The 22,662-nt window shown below is 36.0% G+C and overlaps 2 protein-coding genes across 3 annotated transcripts; both read left to right on the top strand.

The window, feature by feature from the left end:
- The first annotated feature begins 5,497 nt into the window (after positions 1 to 5,497).
- LOC143429758 (dopaminechrome tautomerase) lies at positions 5,498 to 9,558 on the top strand. Of its 2 annotated transcripts, none has more exons than XM_076905521.1 (6): positions 5,498 to 5,630; positions 7,102 to 7,603; positions 7,713 to 7,815; positions 7,891 to 7,979; positions 8,603 to 8,895; positions 9,065 to 9,558. In XM_076905521.1, the coding sequence occupies exons 2-6, from the start codon at positions 7,103 to 7,105 to the stop codon at positions 9,315 to 9,317; spliced, it is 1,239 nt and encodes a 412-aa protein (XP_076761636.1). In that variant the 5' UTR covers positions 5,498 to 5,630; position 7,102; the 3' UTR covers positions 9,318 to 9,558. The 2 variants fall into 2 exon arrangements, with proteins under 2 accessions (XP_076761636.1, XP_076761637.1); XM_076905522.1 differs by having other exon boundaries at positions 5,498 to 5,669.
- A 3,270-nt stretch (positions 9,559 to 12,828) lies between these two features.
- On the top strand, positions 12,829 to 21,190 carry Y-e3 (yellow-e3). The gene is made up of 32 exons (XM_076905763.1): positions 12,829 to 13,050; positions 13,764 to 13,969; positions 14,077 to 14,255; positions 14,916 to 15,379; positions 15,520 to 15,763; positions 15,860 to 16,040; positions 16,117 to 16,284; positions 16,352 to 16,371; positions 16,438 to 16,492; positions 16,616 to 16,625; positions 16,667 to 16,728; positions 16,806 to 16,882; positions 16,957 to 16,977; positions 17,035 to 17,123; positions 17,207 to 17,251; positions 17,421 to 17,440; positions 17,520 to 17,597; positions 17,700 to 17,748; positions 17,851 to 17,869; positions 17,954 to 18,067; positions 18,152 to 18,165; positions 18,267 to 18,370; positions 18,484 to 18,559; positions 18,615 to 18,645; positions 18,705 to 18,769; positions 18,826 to 18,897; positions 18,940 to 19,166; positions 19,238 to 19,401; positions 19,659 to 19,874; positions 20,065 to 20,336; positions 20,632 to 20,764; positions 20,871 to 21,190. The coding sequence occupies exons 2-32, from the start codon at positions 13,771 to 13,773 to the stop codon at positions 21,075 to 21,077; spliced, it is 3,675 nt and encodes a 1,224-aa protein (XP_076761878.1). The 5' UTR covers positions 12,829 to 13,050; positions 13,764 to 13,770; the 3' UTR covers positions 21,078 to 21,190.
- The last annotated feature ends 1,472 nt before the right edge of the window (positions 21,191 to 22,662 follow it).

Below are 22,662 nucleotides of genomic sequence, written 5' to 3'. Positions count from 1 at the left end.
TATTCGGTTCCTGGATGGCTAAGGGTGAAAGTTCTACTAATACATTAAAGTATTATCCAATAGTTGTTTACAGCGTCGGTTACTTCGATATCAAGAAATTTAGATGTCTAATATTATAATTTCATCCATTTTGTCTGTGATAACTTTCTAATTCCCCTAACTTTTCAATTTTCAAAACTTTAATTTCCATAATTTTTCTCGTGTTTTTCAATTAAATAAATGCGTAAAAAACGAATTATTAACATTAAATCTTACCGCACATGCGAATTGAATGACTTTGTGTTTTAGCAGCATAACGTCGTTTCTTTGTGATACGCGTGATGGCCTAGGATCAGGACATGATTTAATCAGCCTCTTGCGACATGTGGCCGTCGCGTTGCCAGGTTATGTCCCTCTATCACAGGGAAAAACAGTGGTAATTGGGAGTATACTAGGTAGCCTGGCAATTATAGTTCACTTATCGGGAAGATTAACGATTCACTTTGTAAAGTGAATTTTTATCTATGCACGATTTGTCACGATTTATCAGGCCTTTTCTCTAATCTGACAATACGAAAATACAGTTCGAACATTACGGTTAATCAGTGCTCACTTTATAACGAGTAGCAATACCAAGTGTGTTCAACAAACTTTTTTGAGAAAGAATAAAAAAATGTTCGCTGACTTAAATGACTTAATATGGTAAAAGTGCACCAGTGATGGAAAACATGTACCAAAAGTAAGGAGGCATTACAAACTCGCTTCGTATAATAAGCAGCTGATTACCTCTCGATTTGGTATATTCCAGGTGTGGCAAAGCACGTACACGACACGCAAACTTCGTTCAGCAATCGTTACAGACTGAAAAACAGGAAAAGATAGAACCACCTTACCTTATGTTCCGTTCTCGCTGTTTCTCTGAAACAGGCTCAACGTAACTATCCAATCGTTGAATACCTATTCACCCTGTCAAGCCTAGCTTTATATTTAAATGTTATTTATAACAGAAATTAATACGTAATGATAGCGCGACGTAAACTTCACGGAATCACCTACTATCGGAGTGGCTAGGAAAACTGATTTCCGCAATTTTTTTACTTTCTACAAAATGGGATTGTATAAGTTTTAAAAATTATTCGATTCTATTTGAAAGTCTCAATTGTTTTTAGAAATTGAAAATCCCGAAATTTTTGATTTCCTATTGCTTCACTCCTATTGCTACTGCTTCTCACCCTATAATTTCTTACGAACGTTTCTTCGATGAATCGGTTAAGAGACGAAAGATTTGCGTGCTGGAATGCTGCGATCGACGTCCGATTTTTGGCCGCTCTCTCGTTCAAGCGTACAATATAATTGTTTACCGATTCGGATCGAATTAGTCCTTTTCTTTTAAGTTTTGATCGTTCATTCGATTGACACGAACATCTACTAAACGGACGATTATGTACTGTAAATTGGAACTCCAGCAGCGAGCAAACAACGATAATATCGAACTATTTTTCTTGTTACGGTTAAGAACCGTGAATAACCGGAACGCAACAATTTTATAATTGATCAACATGAATTTTATTGTATTAAACTTTAATTTACTTTCTATTAAGTGCGTGTTCATTTTCGTTCATCGTGGAAAAGGATAACATTCGTATTTCACCTAAAAAATAATGGCGCATAACAATCTGAGTGGAATAAAATAAACAAAACACTCTACATTCCTCATAATAATATAGACTAATTAACGTAGACGAATATATGAAAGCGCTTCCAAATGTTTATTTCTGTCGTCTTCAGGTGCACTATGCACGTGGTCATTTCTAAAGCACAAAAGATTTGTCATGAAAAATAAAGAAACGAATGAAATGTTTGTTTCTCGTAATCCGAACAAGGTATGTCAGTAAGGTAAGAAACTAACACACTAAAACTTGACGAAAGGGAAAGAAAAGAAATGTCTGATAACCCAGAAGGCGTACGATAATAGTGTACACGGTCGAGCGGTCACGTTCGAACTTTCGAAAGCGGATACGTATGCACGTAGCAGCGTTTCGCGGTGAATTATCGAAACGAATTCGGTATGGAGATACATGTCCGCGGACCACCGTATTTTAACACTAAACGTATTGGTATTTTACACCTACCTATTCCTACCACGAGGGGTCATTTGACCCCTTATGAAACAAACGTTAATTTGCTGAAGAAAATTACTAATTTATTAAAGGAAATAATTTGCTCTTGATAAGACTCTCTTCTGTTTATGGATTACGTTATATGGATTCGATTAGGTCGTTTTAGTGCTCACACTGAAACCAAACGGACATATTGGATTCAGATACATGAAACGTTAACTCAAGAAGCGTATGTGAGTGTAGAACTAAGGTTTCATGTTGGAAAACTGCTGAAAAATACGTAAGTTTCCTAGGGGTCAACTAACCCCTTGTGGTGCATAAGGTAGGTAAAGAATTTTTCTGGGTAAGAAATAAATTACAAGGAAAACAGAACAGGAGAAATTGAATAATTAGATGTAATAAGAATTTACAAAAAATCAAATAAGTGAAAGAAATTACAATGAAGATATAATTTTAAAGCAAACTTTGAAATGGGTCATTTGACCCCCGCTTGATACGTTTAGCGTTAAATTGTTTCACTGTCCATAATCGTCTAGCCTTTGCAATTTAACGCGCGACAGACATAACATCTCGGCAAACTGTTATTCACCAAGTTAACGACCGAAAATCAGGTGAATTGACGAATGGGTTCCGTTGCTACTCGTTTGCTGAACATTCCATCCTGTTTCGCATGATCGATAATAGTAGAAGGCGATGATCGGTAAGATTTCGTAACATTTCGTTGCTTCTGTTCTTACGTGGAAGGATGAAGGGAACTCTTGCGCAATGTTTACGTTGGTACCCAGTAATTTCCTTCGGTCTTGATTCGTATCGACTAGCAGAAACGTTCTCCCTGCGTTCGTCATTGAATTTTCTCTTAACTTTCCCTGTTTTTGTATTTATAGAAACCATTTAATTATTTACTTTTACGTTCACCGTTGTTCGTTTACTTACATAATATAATATAATTCGATGTTAATGTTGTTATTTCCCGACCCCGTTTAGTTTAACGGCGGTATGGTTGAGGAATTAACTTTTATAGCTAATGATCCCCAACGACACGTATTTATTGTAATTTATACTTCGGTAACGAATAGGGAGATGAAGAAATTTATAATTTTTGGGCAAGGTTTTGTAGGTGTGTATCTTATGATATCTTGTTTCGAACTCGCTTAAATCTTGCTGAAGACTTTGTGTGTGTTTTGTAATTAGGACAAGCGGATTCGTTGATTGCCATTTTGAAAGATGAGAGAAGCGACTGTTGAAGCTAATTGGTTAACGAAAATTGTGCAATCAATGTAGTAAGCGATAAACCCAACAAACGGCTCGTCTTGAACAATGCAATAACGACACAAGAGAAAACGTTAGTAGGTATCTGTAGTAAATAATAATTAAACCTTGACTGTGAAAGTAATGGCTTTTCGGATATTATTCCCGCTATGGACAGCTGTTTAACAAATATGGCTATATTCGAAAATCAGCAAAGGATAGCTCGCTGGTTGCCTTTTACGTCTTAACAAATGGGTTCATAATTAATATAACATATAGCGAGTTGACGTGTAACGCGTGGTTGCGTTCACTGATTCTCCTTTTCCTCTTGGAGAAGTACCTAATTACCTAATCTATCGACAAGCGTCGCTCTGCGAAAAGATATCGGTTGTAGGTAGATAGGCAGAGTCAACGAACTTCTATAATACGAACTAATCCCTCTTATTCATATGAATTCACTCGAGTCCACCAATTGATTCGGATAAAAATGGGATCCGGTTTTATAAATAATTCCAAATTATTTCAAGGAAGAGTAGTAGGATATCTTCTATCCCTTCTGTCTTTCGTTCCTGTGCCTGAAACAGTTGTGTCCAACTGGAGACAGTTTTTTTCTCTAAAAGCGTTATGTAAATAAAATAACTGTAAGATAAAGCGTTAGAATGCGTCCTAACTCGTCATTTCTTCTTATTTCGCGTATCGGATGCGAGTCTCAGCGTAACAGCCTGGTATCTTCGATTAAGTTAATGGTATTATAATGGCGTACGCAATAGTTACGCTGTTATAATTGACTTTCAGATACTAGCAATAAGCATTGCAAGCCATAAGAATAATCAATTATACTGATTTTATTATTTCATTTGAATCAATTGTAAATATAAATGTTAAAGATTGATATTATTGAACAAAATCAGGGTGAATTGCGAATGGCTTGTATGTGGTACAGTAAAACGTGGCTATTTCAATCTGTTGAGATCATCGCATAGGATTTGCCCGCAGAATAGACGTTGAAGCATAGTTTAATAGAAAACGAAACGATAATAAATATGTCGATTAAAATCGAGTTCAGAGCCACCGATACACGTAGTTGCGACCAGTTTGTGAAGCAAATGGCAATTGTGTGAGCCTATGATACGATTGGGTAAATGTTATATGGAAGGCCTTGGTACGTAACTTCGATCGAAAGTGCCCGGAGCTAAAGGCCACACCCATTGCTCCTAATACACCTACGTTTTTCGATAGGCAATAATGAAAAGAAAAAAGAAAAAAAATAAATAAATAAAAGTATGCTAAATTAACTGTGGAAAGATACTAGACTGATGATATTCGAATCATTGACGCTTTCATAAAAGTCAATGCCAGCGCCGTGAATGCGTGTGCGTAATTTTTAGTTGCAACTTTAAAACGACTCGATCAATTGATTTAAAGAGTTATCAGAGTTATTAAAATTATTTGTTGCCGGAAATACAATTCTCGGCTGGAATACAATTTCTCGAATTCTCACCTGTTTCATGATTGCGCTACTACATTCCGGGTGGGCGTTTGCCAGATGTCATATATGGCTGGCAACTGTCCGTAAATCATTTTCCCCAGTATAGTGATTATAAAATAGCATCGAGCATACACACACCTTATCTGAACTTCTAGGCTTTATCATCGTCCAGTGCGATCAAATCCCTTAAAATACATATACCGTAAACAGAAATATTTGAAATACATTTTTAAACACATTTTGCCATCGAATTATTACGGTTTATTTGACTACTCGGCCTTGGTATAGACGAGGTCGTGTAGACGATTATAGGAGAAATACTGCAAATGATCATCGAATACAAAATGGAAACACGAGATATCATGATTCACATCGATCTTATTTTTTTCTTTTTTTTTCAAAATCTATTTCTTTAATAGCTTCAATAGAAAATCGAACGGGTTGCCGAATTAACCAGTGGGAGGAGCGCTGGTAACCTTTCGAACAAACGAACACACCCAGATTACGCGCACACATTCCGCGAAGGCGTATTTCTGAATATCAAGAAGGTCCGACTTCGATATGTCGAGCCGCCGTATGTATGGTTACACGATATGATGGTTTTGGGGGGACTCGGACCGATGCAAGGAAATTGGATCAGTTGGTGCCCAGACGACGGGACTTGGTTCGCGCTCGCAGAACTGACTCGCAGCTGGTTCGAGTTGGTTGCACGATCTCGTTGAAGGTGATTGTTGTGCCGGAGGATTACTTCAACTTTTCATCCGAGCTTCACGATTTTTTATACGAACGATAAGGTTGGTTTTATCGCATACAATTTCGAAGTTCTTCAGGTGGTATTTGTATTAAATTCGTTCGAATTCTAGTGGTGGAGGACCCATTGTTTTATAACGAACTTGTGAACTTGTCAATGAATATATTACTTGTTTCGGTTATAATGTAACTGATGAATTTATGATATAGTTCAACGATGTATAAACGATCTGAAATTAACTAGGATGAAGTTAAATTCCGTTACTCTACCGTTGAAGTGTGACTGTAGTAAACTGACATAACTTGTATGTAAAGGTTGACATTTCTAACTTCATGAAGTGAAAGAGATTTCCAAGCAATTTCAAATATTTTGATCGATTGCATTTGGCTCGTTAGAAACATTAGTCGGACGTAAATCGAAACATCGAACGCAATAAATTTAATAACAATCAAGTTAAAAAAAAAAATATTTTCCTCTGTTATTTAAACATTTCCATTCGTCAAAAAATCAAATTTGAAATCGAGTGTTACATCCTTATATTTCTACTATACAACTTTGCATAATGGTAATACGTTAGAACAAGTTATACGATATCGTTCGTAACGGGTGAACAATCGTATAAATTTAAATTAATTGCTTCAAATTTTTCTCGAATTATTACGATCGTTGCTAAAACGATCGAATATTTATTTCAAATAAAATGGAATGTATTTTCCAAAAGAAAGAAATCTCAAAATAAAAAAATTGCGCGATAACGTTCGAGAGGTGGATGTTCTTGTTAACAGATATCCGATCAACATCATTGTATCGCGTGCATTGTGATCACTGATTGTTACAAGACACACGGAAAGCAACGCTCGTTAGCTTTCTCGACACACGTTTGCCATACGCGATATAGGATTTAATCGATTATTGATTGGCAAACAATTATTCAAACGCCTATCCACAGTCATGTAATCAGTATTCGTGCGTTCGTGATTTTCACACTTGTCTCAATCTTAAATACTATCGAAAATATTTAGATACAAATACGTTGCCCACGTTGTAGATCGACAGATACAGTGACGGTAACTAAATTCAGTGGTCAGTATCTAAACATTGTACAACTCAAATAAATTTGAAACTGTTTTGCAAACCTGAATTATATATTACAAGGTTACAAATGTTAAATTTCATATATTAATCGTACCTCTCTGTAAGTTGTGGCACATAAAAATGGAAACCTTTTGTTAAATATGTACAACCTCATTTTTTTCACCGCCAAAAACACTGGTAATTCCCTTTCACTAACTGCTCCCACCTCTATTTCATAACATTGCCAAAGATGGTAGGGTTTTAGGTTTTAATATTTGTGCAAACTACTGGAAAATATTTAGAGTTCTGCTTCAACTGCCTAACGGATTACACGCAAAATAAATTACGCTCGTGCATTCAAATTTAATGTAATTACTCGATCATTTTTTATATACACATTCTTTCTTTTTCTAACATTACTTCGTCTACTTTCATCGCAGGATGCTGCTATTAATTCTTCACCTGATAGGATTCACCTGGGTCTTAGGAACCGCAGATGTATTAGAAACTATGGCCCAATGGCCTTTACTGGATTTTGCTCTCCCTTACAATCAAGAATATCTCAATCGATATCGTCCAGAAAATATAGTGCCGACAGGTATCGAAATCACTTGGGACAAGATCTTCATCAGCATTCCAAGGTTACGAGCAGGCGTCCCAGCGACCTTAAGCTACATCCCTAGGAATATTCCGCCGGAGAGCAGCCCGCAGCTTCAGGCTTACCCATCCTGGGAGTGGCACACCGCTGGAATAGGCGACCTGAATTGTACGAAGTTGATCTCGGTGTATAGAACAAGGTTAGATAGATGTAATCGACTATGGGTCGTAGACAGCGGTATCATGACGTCGATCGACGACTTCAGACCCGTTTGTCCGCCGAAAATAATGGTGTTCGATCTGAAAACCAACCTTCTGACGCGGCAGTACACGTTCCCACGAGAGGTAGGCAACTGAAAATATACACATTTTTAAATTTATTTTCATTAGAAAAGAGTTTATATTTTTTTAACAAAGCGTAATAACAGTCTTTAACGATTCTGTTTGCATATAGGTTCTGAGGCCTAACACGTTACTGACAAACCTAATCATCGACGACGTCGCGGCGACAACCTGTGACGACGTGTTTCTTTACATGTCTGACACTGCAGGACCCGGTAACTAACATTCCCAAGGGTCTATATGTGATTTCCCTATGAGATTCTTCTGACCGTACTTTTCTGTTTTTTAAGGTATGCTGGTCTTTGATGGCGCGGCAAGCAAAAGTTGGCGCGTCACACACGCCTCGATGTTCCCTAATCCAGATTTCGCAACGTACAGGGTAAGATTCTATCGATACTGTTTTACCAGTCGCATTTTGGAACCGTTATTAATTTTTGTATAAGCGAATTACGATTTCAAAAAATTGAAGGTATAAGGTGCGGGCTGTACGCGCGAAGTAAACGAATCGTATGAACGAATTTCATGGTTATGCGTGGTTTTCTCTAGCATTGAATATTTACGCGTTCAAGTTAAATCCTGCAACGGTTGGTTTGATTTTATTTTTTGCGCCGCGCACTTTTCTACTCAAGAGATCTCGAGGAATTTCACGCTGAGGTGACCGCTGCACGCAACTTGTGATCCGTAAAAAGTGAACAGTCGATAATGAGACCGTGCGAATGAAATGAAATACGAACATAGCATAATACGAGAACTGTAAAGAACTAATTAGAGGACAAACTGCACCCTTGGAAAAGTATAATATAGGTAATAGAACAAAAATAATGGTGTTCGTTTAACCAACGTGAAATTTAAATTAAAAAGTTCATTCTTCAAAGAAGAAGTGGAACAATTCGTCACTCACGATATTCAGCACGAATAAATCGCACGATTAACCAAATAAACCAAATATTTTTGCACGAGTCTTCCCGTGCATGCTTCCATAAAATTCATTATTATTCGTAGATCGGTGATGACACGTTCGAGTTGTTCGATGGAATCGTTGGTCTAACGTTCTCCGCGAGACGTGGATTGGTATACTATCAACCTCTGGCGACGGACCGCCTGTTCAGCGTGCCAACCACCGCGCTTCAGGCAGGCCCTCCAGCATTTGGCGAACAACTACCTGTGACCTTGGTGGGCAAAAAGTCCAGTCAAGGTCTCGCTCTGGCCATTGATCCCCGTGACGATACGATTTTGTTCTCGCCATTTACAGAAACGGCGATCGCCGCCTGGCAACCGCGGACCAATCAACAAAGGTACCAATTTATTGTTCAGTATACTCGTGCGAGAAAACACGTTACACACCTTGTATCTTTTACGTAAACATCGTTTTCTCTGTTTATAATTAATTTAAATGAAATTTTTACGATATTTTTATTACACGTCAACTTTTGTTTTTCTGTTAACTTTAAATACATTTTTCAGAATCTTAGCATATAGTCCAGAGAAGTTACAGTTTGTCGCTGAGATTCGATGGGCGGACCGCGATAACGGTAACTTCTGGCTGCTCACCAGTAGATTCCAAAAATTCTTCATTCGGGAGGTGAACGCGCGCGATGTCAACATTCGAATCATGAGATTGATGCCCATGCAACATCCAACGAAATCTGCGATCCTTAATTATTTCACGCAGCCTTATTTCCCATCGCCATTCTACAACAACACGATAGCTTTCTAAAAGAGAGAAGGGAAATCGAATGCTCACTCACGCCTGATAGGAGATTCGGTTAAACTCCCCTGATATTGTATCGAGATGGAGATATCATCGAATAAAGAGAATCGAGAGTGTCCTTTGAATTTTTTTTGTCAGAGTGCCCTAATAGATGATCAGTCAGTGATGATAAAAATGCTCATCGTTGATTCTTGTAGTATATAATACTGTAGAATACGAAAATAATTTTAAAAATATGTAGTAGAAATATTTAGTAGAAGAAAATATATACAAGATACTGTTGTTAAATAATTTAAAAATAGATGATAATTTTAGAATAGGATTTACGTAGGGTATTAAGTTTCACCGTGACGAACAATATTTACTACACTATTGACCTATTTGTTCCTTGATAAGTATTGGTTTTTAACAACTACGATATTTCTTTCCTTGTATAATTATTCCTTTCACGCTGCACATCCAATTGTAGCTCCTTCAAAAGTACTTGCAAGATATACAGTACTTCGAGAGAGACTCTGTAAATGAAAAATGATTAAAAAATTAGCGAGAGCAAAATTTTATACCAAGCATCCAAGAACACTGTATCAATAAATCATTCGAAAACAATTAGGGTTACGTGTAAATTTATTCAGAATATGCATTCCTCCTTTTGTTTCAGAACAGCAAAGTAATTTAAAAAACAAAATGACGTTTTCAATAGAGAATTTACTGCGCTGATGGGATGTCATAGAATTTCGTGGAAATAAATAATTAATTAACGATCAATGAATTGGAAATTCATAACCTTGGGGGATATACGATTATATTTATCTATTAAATAAGCCTTGTACGTGCAGTTACATGATTGATGATATTATACGATTATCGTGTACATTTATATGTATACATATGTACCATATACACCTCAGAGTAATTTCATACATAAAAATTATTCTGTCATACAATTGTTGGAATAAAAAAAATGACTATAAATTATTTGAAAAATTTGTTTTTCACTTGTTGTCACCTATCATTCACAGGTTGATGATATTATGTGTAATGGAGTCAGTCTCATTGCCGATTAAAGGAACGTAATTAAATGAGGTCATCTATAAATATACTTATTATTTCAATATACGTTTACGTACTTATATCTTGAAATTTTAATAAATTGTTCGTTCAGACTAAACAAGTCATTAGAGACATAAAAATTGAGTATTCTATTTAATAAAATTTGGAAACGAGATATTTCAACTAAAGCGGTATATAATTTATCTGACCTTTGATTCTTTTTTATACAAATTTCTAGTTTATTTTTGTCTTTATTATTGAAGCTTATAAGAACAAATTTAAATCAATCAAAGATACAAATAGATTCGAATTTCAGTACATTTTTTGCGAATTGATTTGGACTTTGAGGTAAATATCCTCGCTGTGATAATACTGTGATAATAACATGATAATAAACGATGTAATAGACACAAAGTACGATTTATTAAGAAAGACGATAGTTTGTGCGATTTATTGAAACACGTATTGTTAGATAAAGTTTCACTTTAAAACGATGCAACGAATACGTAAGGATCTCATTTAAAAAACCGAAAATACACACAATCAGTATTTCGTAACTTCAATGCTCGTGTATTGCCGACCGAGAGAAATATTGCTTTTATTATTGTCGAAAAACTGTCTTCAACGGCGTTGCTCCGTTAGAGAGATGATTAATTGACCTGAATTCCTCGAAAAATCGTTGTATTTTGCAAGAAACTGTTTGATCTCTTACACAGAGACAATCTGGACTTTTCCAATTGTAAAACAAACATTGTGTCGTATTATTTGAAAAGTTTACAATTCATACTTACGGTAACGGAAAGCACTTGTCTACAATTCCATTAACGATATATCGGGGTTTACCCACCACGTGTTTTCTCTCAAGCGTGTTACGCTATATGCGGCACGCATCGATGCATTCAAGTCGGTGATTACGAAAAAGTATCATCTATGATTTCTTCGGAAATTCCCTTTGTGCTGCATTCAATTTCTTCGAATTCAGAGCTTCTGATACTCGCGACGATAAATCAGATGTAGTAAGTATATATGACATAATGTGTATATATGACGGTAATAATATACATGACGGTAAAAACATCAAGAATTCAAGTAACCGAATTTGAACGAAGCATCTAGCACGCTATGAGCGGATAACAGCGTCAACTAAACTTATACGTTTGGTGGGTGAAAATTAGTGAAATATGAAAAACCCTTGTGCACCCTTTAGAAAACAAGTAATATCTTCGCAACTAATGATAGGATTACAATGACATTCAATGAAATTTGGAATATAGCTTGTATACAGTATTTCATAAGTATGGATTAAGTTTTAAAAGTTCACTTAGTATTAAAGAATAGCGTAATAATGTTTAGGAATATTTTATTATCCACTCTTTTATACACTAATTTTATTTACTCTAATACTTTTTTAATGTATGACATTTTTGGAAATACTTACCCCAATGAAGAGGAATATGGCAAAACTTACACATATAAGAAGTCAATTTTTTTTCGTTACTATTTACAAAGAGGTATGCAAAACAAAATATTCATTAAATAAGGTATTGATACCCGACTCGTTCATTGTGTGCTAATATACGATATCTTTCTCCGATTTTTGATCAATTTTACACACAAAGTTTTAGTCAATTAAAAATAGTTTACAAATGCACGAAGGTAGGCGCTGCTGTTTATCCATAATTATAGAAATCTTTTTAGTTGTTAAGAATCGTAGCAAGGTCGTCTAATTTCCTGAAGAAATCACGACAGTTACCAATCAAATGACTATTTTCAATCAAATATAGCAGGTAAGTATCCAGCAATATGTCGACGGAGCAATCTTTGTTACCAGAGAAGAGAAACTTTCATTCTGTTGTCCTAACGTAATTTGTAAATCATTTGTAAATAAAACATGGATAATCCCATGTTCAGTTCCATGAATTCTGACGAACCTGCTTCACGACCCTAAACGATGAAATCATGATGTTCTTTCGAACTTGGCGACCTATTAGATCCCCCTAAAGGAATACTTGTTTGACGACGGGATCGTTGCTCTCCGAACATCTGTGCTCTTAGTCAGTGGTCGAACGCGACATCGCGCGCAACGTTCCGCTCTGTCTCATCTTCGGTGAGTTGATCGTGTCGAAATTCGATTCGTTGCTTCTTATGTGAGAGTCAGTCGGTGTCAGTCCGTGCCATCTTTCAAGCATTGTTGCATCACAGTACACATTTATTTTAAATCTGAAAAATAAATGGCACGATCCTAGTTCTTAACGAAGAAACGAGGATTATAAAAATTGATCGGTCGTCTATCGTTTCGTACAGAGACAATTATTCGAATAGACACTTCGAAGAGTGTCAATGAATCACGTTTAATATATTTGAGGATATTCGGAAGTGTTTTTAATTAATTTTGTGGCCTTATTGCAAATTGAATCATTCGATCGTTCGGAAGGAAATTGAAAACCCATTTTCTACGATTACTTTTTTCGACACTTTGCATTGATACCTTTCTGTAACGGTGAAAGTTCTACGGAAGGATAGAGCGAAGTGACACCGATAGGAGACCACGTATACAAGAGAACGAACAATAAGGACAGCGTTGTGTTCCCCTGAACGATTCGGGGCAACGGAAGTGCACTCACGGCGGTCACATTGGAAACCGGAAGCGAGCTACTCAGTGTGCCACTTCGCTACGTTTTGTAACCAGGTGAGTTTTGAAATGCCCACGTTTTATCATTATCAATTTTTTCATGATAGGAACACGATAATTAAACGATCATTCGTCTCATTTCTCTAGAGAAAAATCCAACTACCTACCGATACTTTTTCCATTGAATTGTAATTAACCAACCGTTAACTTTTTTAATACTTTTCAACGTAACTTTAAATTTAGCTGACAGAAAAATAAATTTTTATTACATACTGTTATCGTTTTAATCATCGAACGTTCGTTAATGGAAGAAAAATATTAATTTACCATATTTACGAATGCTTTACTGACTGCGATTGTTAAGTGTATGAATTAAGAATCACAAATTTGCTTTTTGTGTATATGCGTGTATGTGCGCGCGCACGCGTGTGTACAAACTCTGCACATATCGTTGGAGATGTCGCTTTAAGAAACATTAACAAGTCAGAAATGTTCCATCTTTTAGTCACGAAATGTAAATTAATCTCGCAAACAAATATCGAAATTGCAAATTCGAAATTAGCATTCGTAATCATTGGATGATAGAATCAGATGCGGGAAACACTACACTCGGATATGTCGTAACACTAGGTATTTAATTTCAAACAATTACGTACAATACATTACAAAGCATCATTGAAAAATTATTTTTCCCATCTAACGTGCATAAGGCTGCAACAGAGTAAATTATAAATAAGGACATATGATAAATAAAGTTTGTTTGCATTCAGTTTGGAGATGAGGCGATTCTACTTGGCGGTCCTAATGCTATTGCTAACGGTCAGTTTAGAAGCTATTGAAAAAATGAAGACCATTTACTCGTGGAAAAGTTTGGAATTTGCTTTTCCAAACGAACACGCCAAACAGACTGCCATTAATAATGGAGCCTTTATACCTGGCGCCCCGGTACCTATTGACGTGGATGTTTACGTTGAAGGTAAAACTCATTTCTCTTCCAAACATATAAAAAATAAATCAATGAATACGTTTACGAGGAATTTTCAATGACTATGTAAAAGCTGTACATTCTGTTATCCATTGAAGAACACAAATCGAAGGTCTTTGTGTCCATTCCACGATTTCAAGACGGCGTGCCTTTAACTCTGGGTTATGTCACCGAGCAGGTATCAGTAGATGGTAATCCTATAATTGCACCCTATCCAAATTGGGATTACAATACTCTAGGTAGCTGCGATTCGATCACCAGTGTTTACAGAATGCAGGTATACATATTCACTTGAATAGAACTTTTTAAAAGATACTTTTAAATTTCAATTTTCATTGCGAAAGTCGTTTGGAAAATGGGGCAACTCCATTGCGGTGATTACATTGAAATGACAAGTGATTTACATTAGAGTAGTAAACAATCAGTTTGCAATCTATTGTGTCCTTGTGACACATTGATGATGAATTTGTAAAGAAACCATAACGAAGATACGATCAATGGCGACTTACATTATTCGCAAACTATTAGAAAAATATAGCTAGTTCGTAATGCGGACATTTCCCGATTCCTAATCTGGCATTAGTTCCATCCAAAGGAATTCCCACGCTTACTCATATCTGAGGAGAAGTCTGAACACAAACAACGAACGATAAGTTATCAACTCGCAAGTTCCAAGTTACAATTTAATCAGTATCTGGCTGGGAAATGCTTATTTTGCATCATTCAAACGCGTTTTTTTATCGTTTCTATCAATCCCGAATGATTTTATTAACTTCGTTTCCATTGACGTACACGCGTTATCAGAACTAAATGCAGATTCCTATCGCTATACAATATATGAAAACGCTATAAATCAATTTAATTCGTTCCAATGATTTTTCACTGCGGAAGTAGTGGGGAACTTTCTCAGGGGGATTTTTTTATTTCAATTTGTCAGATTGACGAATGCGGACGACTCTGGATTCTCGATACAGGAGTTTTAAAGAGTAAGAGGATATGTCCACCACAACTCCTCGTGTTCTCGTTACGGGAGAACGTCCTGATCACTCGGTATAAATTTCCGAAGGAATATTTGAAACAAGATTCGTTATTCGTTACCGTGGTTGTAGACATTCGAGACGTGGATCGCGGGTGCAAAGATACCTTCGCGTACATCGCGGACGTCACGGGTTTCGCGTTGCTCGTCTACGATTTCCGACACTCGAAGTCTTGGAAGATCGTCAACAATCTCTTCTATCCTTATCCACCTTACGGTACGTTTAACATCAAAGGTGATACGTTCGATTTAATGGACGGCATCCTTGGTCTCGCCTTGGGACCTATTCGAGACGGGGATAGAACTCTCTACTTTCATTCTTTGGCTAGCAGAGTCGAAGCGCGTGTACCTGCTTCTGTAATCAGGTGAGTTTCAACGCTGCTAACCATAGGCATCGACCACTGTTGCGTTCCCCATACGTGATCGATACCAATGTGTAATCGATTAAAACTATTGGGCTGGTAACCTTGAAAGGTTTCAAATATCGCTGTTCGATTATATCTAGGAATCATACCATTTTTAACGAGAACCCTGAGGCTGCAGCGAGGTCGTTCGTTCCATTCGAACACGAGAGATCGTCGCAGTCCGCGGCTGAGGTCATGGATCGTGACGGAGTGCTTTTCTTCGGATTGCTTTCGGAGCTGGCGATCGGATGCTGGAACAGCAAGCATTATCCTGAATACGGTGGGAAGAATATTCGAACAGTTGTCAGTGATTCGGAAAAGTTGCAGTTCCCCTCTGGCATGAAGGTATAAATGAAATAATCGAACCTATTTCTGCACTTTCAAATATCCATCTATATTATTTAAAATAATTACAATAGAAACGTTAATCTTTCATTACAGATTGTAACATCGAAGAATCGTAGACAAGAGTTATGGGTTCTCACGGCGTCTTTTCAGAGATACATGAGTAATTCGTTGCACGCGAACGAGACCAACTTTAGGATCCAAGCCGGTTTCGTACACGAGTTGGTCCGCGGTACCAAATGCGACGTGTCTTCCTTAAGGCATTTGCACACAATCCAATGAAAATCGTCGCACCGTGAGCAGTTCTCGAACTTTTCGCCGCCATCGTGGCGGCACTCGCCTTTCGCCAACAGACCGTTCTCCACGACCGAGCGCTTTTTTCACTATTACCGTCACTTCGAAAACCACTTTTCTCACAACCCACGACATCTTTTTCCAACGAACTCGCGTCCTCTTTATTTCAGAAGTGAACATTTTCAGTAAAGTAATGGAAGTAACGGAGTTGAAGAAAATATTTACTTGTAATTAATTCTCGCTACTGCTCGTGGTGCGCGCAAAGTTTATTCTAATTCATAAGTTTATCGTAAGACGAGTACGTGTACGCATATGTATATGTATACGTGTGTAATATAAATTTAATTGACTATTGACTATTTACTGTTACACGTGTAAAGGTGAAGCAAGTTTCTATTAGAAATTCTGTTTGCAGTTGCTTTATAAATTTTAGATGTTTGTTTTAATTTTTTATTATCTTTCTTTTTTTCTCAAAATATACTTAGAATTTATTGAAAGATTCCTAATTGACTAATTGACTAATTGACAAAGTAAATAATTATTTGTAACGCTTCATAGTTATTTATAAGTGATTGTAATTACATATAAACATATATATACTTTTTTTAGTAAAGCATTCAGAGAACAATACACTTCTCTGCGATCGCTGCTTTCCTTGCTGCGATCTCTACGTTCTATGTAATAAAAGAAACGCCACTCGACCTCGTGATGACGCATCACAAAATATGTTTTTCTACCGAATCGATAGATGTTTATGTGATGCCTTGTACGATGGAAATTATTTTGTTTGTGATTAAAAATGTTACAAAAATAGGAAAAACGTATGTAATAGTATACAAACTATAATTTATAATTTTGCCATTCCATGCAAATGTTTACGATTATCTGTGCGATTTCAGATAACGTTTGTTACCTGCAAAGTAAACTCGAATGTAATTTCGTCGTAAAACACGAAAACATTTCCAACGTAATGACAGAACCTTCAAAATGTGAATCACTTGTTACAATTAAAATACTTTTGTTATTTTAATCACTTTAAACTTTCTTCGCAGATGGAAAAACAAACGTATGCATAAGTGAAAATTAGAAAAATATTCTACAATTAGTTTAAAACCACGGTTATTAGGTAATACCGTGTTTATACATTAGCGGTAGTACATTATTTTGCAAGGAAAACATATTTTCACGAGAAGAGTCTTACTGAAGTTTATAATACATATGTTATTTGTGTATGTTAATAAAATAATCTCCGTACTATACATATAATACATTAAATATTATACGATTGCTTATGTAAAATTTAAGATTCAAAGGGTACAAAGAGTAATAATTATTACGATTAAAAAGTAATAATTATTTATAGAATAGAAATGATTCTCAGAAGTAAATAATGACTTTTCTCGTAATTAGATTATAGCGTCCAAGATTTATCGATAGACTGTAACCAAAATATATTTACGAGCTAAAACACTAGCGACCTTTCAAACTGTTAAATCTAAATTTTCTATTAAGTATAACTACCAAATTCCGTTAACAATGCGCAATTAATGAGTTTACGACCCAAGTACGAAACAATTTAGTCAGGATGTCATCAATTTATTTTTTTCCTCATAGCCCCTTCCAAAGTTACTTATTTTTCCAGCTAGGCTCTTCGTTTCGCATAATTACCAGCCGAAAATCTTCTACCGAAGGTGAATGATATCGTTATTCATGTCGAAGCGTTCAGAACCAACCGGATCCGGATTCTGACGAATAAATCGTGTAATTTCATCCATTCAACCATTTCATCCAAGTAAACTTATAAACTATTATGTGAGATAAAAGTATGTAAAAATGGCAATGGTGGTTAAGAAATAGATTTTTAATTAATTTTTTGCATTGACCTTATCAACCAAGTACATGTATCGTTTAATTACGTTTTGTGTATTGTTTTTAATCACATATTTCGTTCCGCGACACGCAATTCATATTAAAATACGAATAAACATGTCTTATTTTAATTTGTCCAAGGTAATCGGCCTGAAGCAACAATTTCTATAATATTGAATGTAGAGATTGAAAATATTTGGATGACCATAGCCATCTAATATGTAGTTCTTAATTAAAATGTACGCATATACATCTATGTATTATACTTCTATAACAAAATCCACTGAAAGCTCCCGCTTTTATAAAACTTAATTAGTCCTATTTTGAAATAACTATCAAGAAGTAGACGCGAGACGATATATCGGTCATCATTTATTTACTCTCGCGTAGCACCTATTAACAAAGTGTTTATGAATGTTACACTTTATTGTCACATTTACAGCTGTATGCTTTGAAATTGCGACACTAATTATAAAACAAATGTTTACTTATGCTGGCACGGTAAGTTTCGTAATTTATTATCTGTTTAACAATTTCGCGGAATAATACTGTGCTAGTGCTTACTCAACGTCTACTTACGCTCGACAGTTTAAACGATGTTAAAAATAGATTACCTGTGCCCAGGGAAAACAAGCATTAAATATGCGACAATATAAATTTTCTCTTATCTCTTATCTATAAAATATAGGTCATTTGGGCTTCTATATACCTACTTATTGGTTAGCCATTGGTCGCAATTGTTCGTTCACTCGTAACCGCTCCTTCGTTCGAAATCTAGCCAATTGTTCTTCCCGTCGTTCATTCCGTTCGCCAGACTACAAAAAAAGAAAAAATACAAATAAAGTAAGAAGGAAATGAACACTTTCTTTTAACCATTTTACTTGATTTATTAAATGAAGTATACTTATTTGGTATAAACTTTTTGTTTCTTTAAACTGCATAAAAGAATGCACATGGAATTCACTTGAATTGTATAACATTTTTTCTGCTTCCGTCCGTTATTTTTATTATAGAGAGACGATGATCCGGTGGTTATCGATAGTGTGTTTCACCGTGGTTAGTCGCGCATGGCTAATTCCTCTACCACCGACAAAAAATTTGGCTAATTCACTGAACGTTATTTACGAATGGAAATATTTCGACTACGATTTCGGTAGCGAGGATGCGAGACAAGCTGCCATTACTTCTGGCGAATACGACTACAAGAGTAGCGTCGCCATAGACGTCGATAAGTGGAACGGTAAAATAAATATTCGGCGAATTTCTTTTTATGTTTGCGTTGGAACGATACTATAATATTATTTGTTGCAGATCTGACTTTTGTCACCATATTAAGAGACAAGGGTGTACCTTCCTCAGTGAACGTGATATCGAAGAAAACTGGTAAAGGTGGACCTCTTTTGAAACCGTATCCTGATTGGAACTGGGCGAAAGCCGGAAATTGTTCCGGTATCACGAGTGTTTACAGAGTTGCGGTAATAAAACATTTTTTTCCAATCACGTACAACCATTTTGTGTATTAATCAGTTATACATCGAAGATTTTAAGGATGCCAAGAAGAATCGCGAATTTTTTTATCGCGTCTTATGCTGTAGTATGGCATGTACAATTCTTCTACATATATATAAAGTATTCACACATCTAAAAGCATTGAAACGATACAAGTATAAAAAAATTAAATTCTATTGTCAGAATAATTCAATTAAATCGTACATACATACTTAATTCTCAGATCGACAAATGCGACAGATTGTGGATTCTAGACACTGGTTACAACGGTAACGACGCGGTCTGTCCACCACAATTGCTGACATTTGACCTGCACACTTCAAAGTTGCTGAAGAGAGCAAAGATACCAATTAACATTGCAACGGACTTGACTACCAGAAATGGATTGTTGGTCACGCCTGTGGTTGATACCCGCGGTCAGAGATGCGAGGACACAGTTGTAAGTATCTAACATATCTCTAACATATCTAATATATGAATAGCGATACTGAATGAGTCTCATCGAGCTTCGAGTTCGGAAGAGGGATTTTATAAAAAAAAAACTCAGCAATACGTTAAAAACGATTAACAAACTTGTCGGATTAATTTTCGAGTTAATTAGAATTTATTTTAATTTTATTTTGCACTAGGTCTACATAGCAGATGTGAGTGGTTATGGTTTAATCGTGTACAACGGTCAGTCGTTTAAACGTTTTACTTCGCGCGCATTCTTACCTGATCCTAAAGCTGGCGTGTACACGATCGAGGGACAAAGTTTCAAATTAGAGGACGGGATCCTGGGAATGGCCTTCTCTAGCAGAAGCTCCAGACTTTACTTCAGTCCTATGTCCTCGTATGATTTTGATTTTGTGGAGAGTCAGGAGCTTAGAAATTCGCAAAACGGCAATGTGAATTACCAAGTGTAAGTGCAACGATAAATCATGCGTGACTGACCTGTGTAAAATATATAAAATAGAATTAGCAACAACGAGTGATGCTTGAAAATTAAGAGGGACACAGTTGGATTTTGTTTTCAAGGAAAACAACACAGAAGATGTTTCTCCACACGAGAGTAATATCGTTTATCGTTTTATGAGCAGTTTGATACTGATGGACACGTTTTTAGTGATTGCTTTAAAGCGTAAAAATATCATCCTCCTTGTTTTAACAGACAAATAATTATAAATACCTTGCGTTTTACTACTGATTATGTTTAGATACCACGATATTCTATTGACTCAAGCCAGTGCTAAAGCCGTATCGGATTCTGGTGCTATCTTCTTCGGACTCGTGAATAGCACGTCAATCGGCTGTTGGAATGAACAGAAACCACTTGTAAAAAGTAATTTTGTAAGTAATCGCATATACGTATATAAAAAATTAAGCAAAATGTGCGTGCAACGAGTATAAAAAGAAAAACTTAGAGAGAAAAGTTGAAATAATTTAAAAATTGTAGGACGTGGTTGCCGCGAACTCTAAGACCCTTCAATTCACCAGTGGTTTGAAGGTGAAACGTTCCAGTAGAGACGAAGTACTTTGGGCTCTGACTAACAGATATCAGAAAGTTGCTACGGGAACAATGAATTTCAACGAGGTGAATTTCCGAATCTTGAACGGGAAAGTGAAAGACTTGATATGCAATAGTCGTTGCATGCCAATCTAAACGGGCCGCCATTTTAACAAACAAATATTACGAAATATCTGTATACACTCCAAATAATTAAAACTTCTCCGTACCATAGCCACGAAATAAATCGCTTTGCATTTACATGATATTTATTTCAACTATTTCATAACTACGAGCCAAGGTTTTGACGAAGTTTCACTCCAATATAAATTCATTCATCTATTGTACAACACATAGGAGAAGGAATGAAAACTTGACAAACAGGCATATTTAAGAGATTGTCTTCTAAAATAAGTACGAATTGACTAATTACTGAAATGCTTTCTAAGCTAACTATATGGAATATAAAAATCCATTACATTGTCATATCTTGCGAGGAGCAGAGTGACCTGCTCTTATTTCTATCACAATAAGAACCATCGATCTTAGTCGTGCCATTTTCGTGCCCACTGCTCAACGAGACGTCGGTTCGCATTTGTTTAAAACGCTTGCGTAACGTGGTTGAAAAACCTCTTGACTATTGAGCAATACCTACAAACAAATGATCACACAATGATCACAACCATCGAACGCGTAAAATTTTCTTTTATCATCTCTCCTGAAAATCGCTACGCTAATTAAATTCTATGCTCATCTACGGTAGCGATATCAGTTTTATGAAGAATATCACTGAATATACATATAGAACAAATGTGAGATATTGTATGTATATTAATAAACATACTGTTATTGGTTAAAAGGTTTTCTAAATAGCAGTTAATAAAACCTAACTACGAAGAGTACACACGAAGTGTACGCAAGCGAACGAGTAGTCCATTGAAATTGTAGCTTAAGAGTGTCTCGACCGAATCGTGATTGGAATCATGAATGACGTAATGCACAATTCCACTTATTAGAGTTCATTCGATTCTTTTCAAACTAATGTAGGAGTTTTAATAATATTGCGAAACTGGACAAATTTAAATGGATATATCACTTTAAAATAAATGATTTACTAAATATCTCCATCGTTAGACCGTTATTTACATACGTGACTTAACCTTTTAATGCCGAACGAAAAATTGACGTTGTGCATAAACTTTAATATTTAATGGAATTTCAAGAAAAGAATAATAAAAAATTTGTTTTTATTGAATTTATGATTAGGTTATTTCAATGTTAAATTTGTTGAATCGTATTACATACTGATTCACGTGCAACGATATATCGTCAACGGAATTTTTCGCAAGTTTACCTTACGGCGATCTAACGTTGTTCGGTACTATAAAAGGGTTAAATAAAATTTTCCTTAACATAATTTTGTTGGAGCCGCGTGTTATTTTTTGTGCATCGCTGCCGATGCAAGGGAGAGTCTGGCTCAAATGGACTCATCTGTAAGGCTACTTAGCTGAGAATGCGTGTTATATAAAAAATTGTTACTTTCTATCGAATTCAGGTAATTGTTAATTCGACTCTTAACATTGCCCGTTCCGATGGTTCGGTGCGCCGAACAAGTCTGCGATTTCTACAATTACTTCAACCATACACGATACATGTGATTTATTAGAAGTATCATAGATAAATTTTATTAATATGTGTAGTGAAATCTGATCTGTTACATTATTGCCATGAAATTCTATCG

The sequence above is a fragment of the Xylocopa sonorina genome, chromosome 12 (assembly GCF_050948175.1).
Source record: "Xylocopa sonorina isolate GNS202 chromosome 12, iyXylSono1_principal, whole genome shotgun sequence".
NCBI classification, from domain to species: Eukaryota; Metazoa; Arthropoda; class Insecta; order Hymenoptera; family Apidae; genus Xylocopa; species Xylocopa sonorina.
Note: the sequence above shows the minus strand (reverse complement) of the source record. Positions and strands in the feature narration are given on the sequence as shown.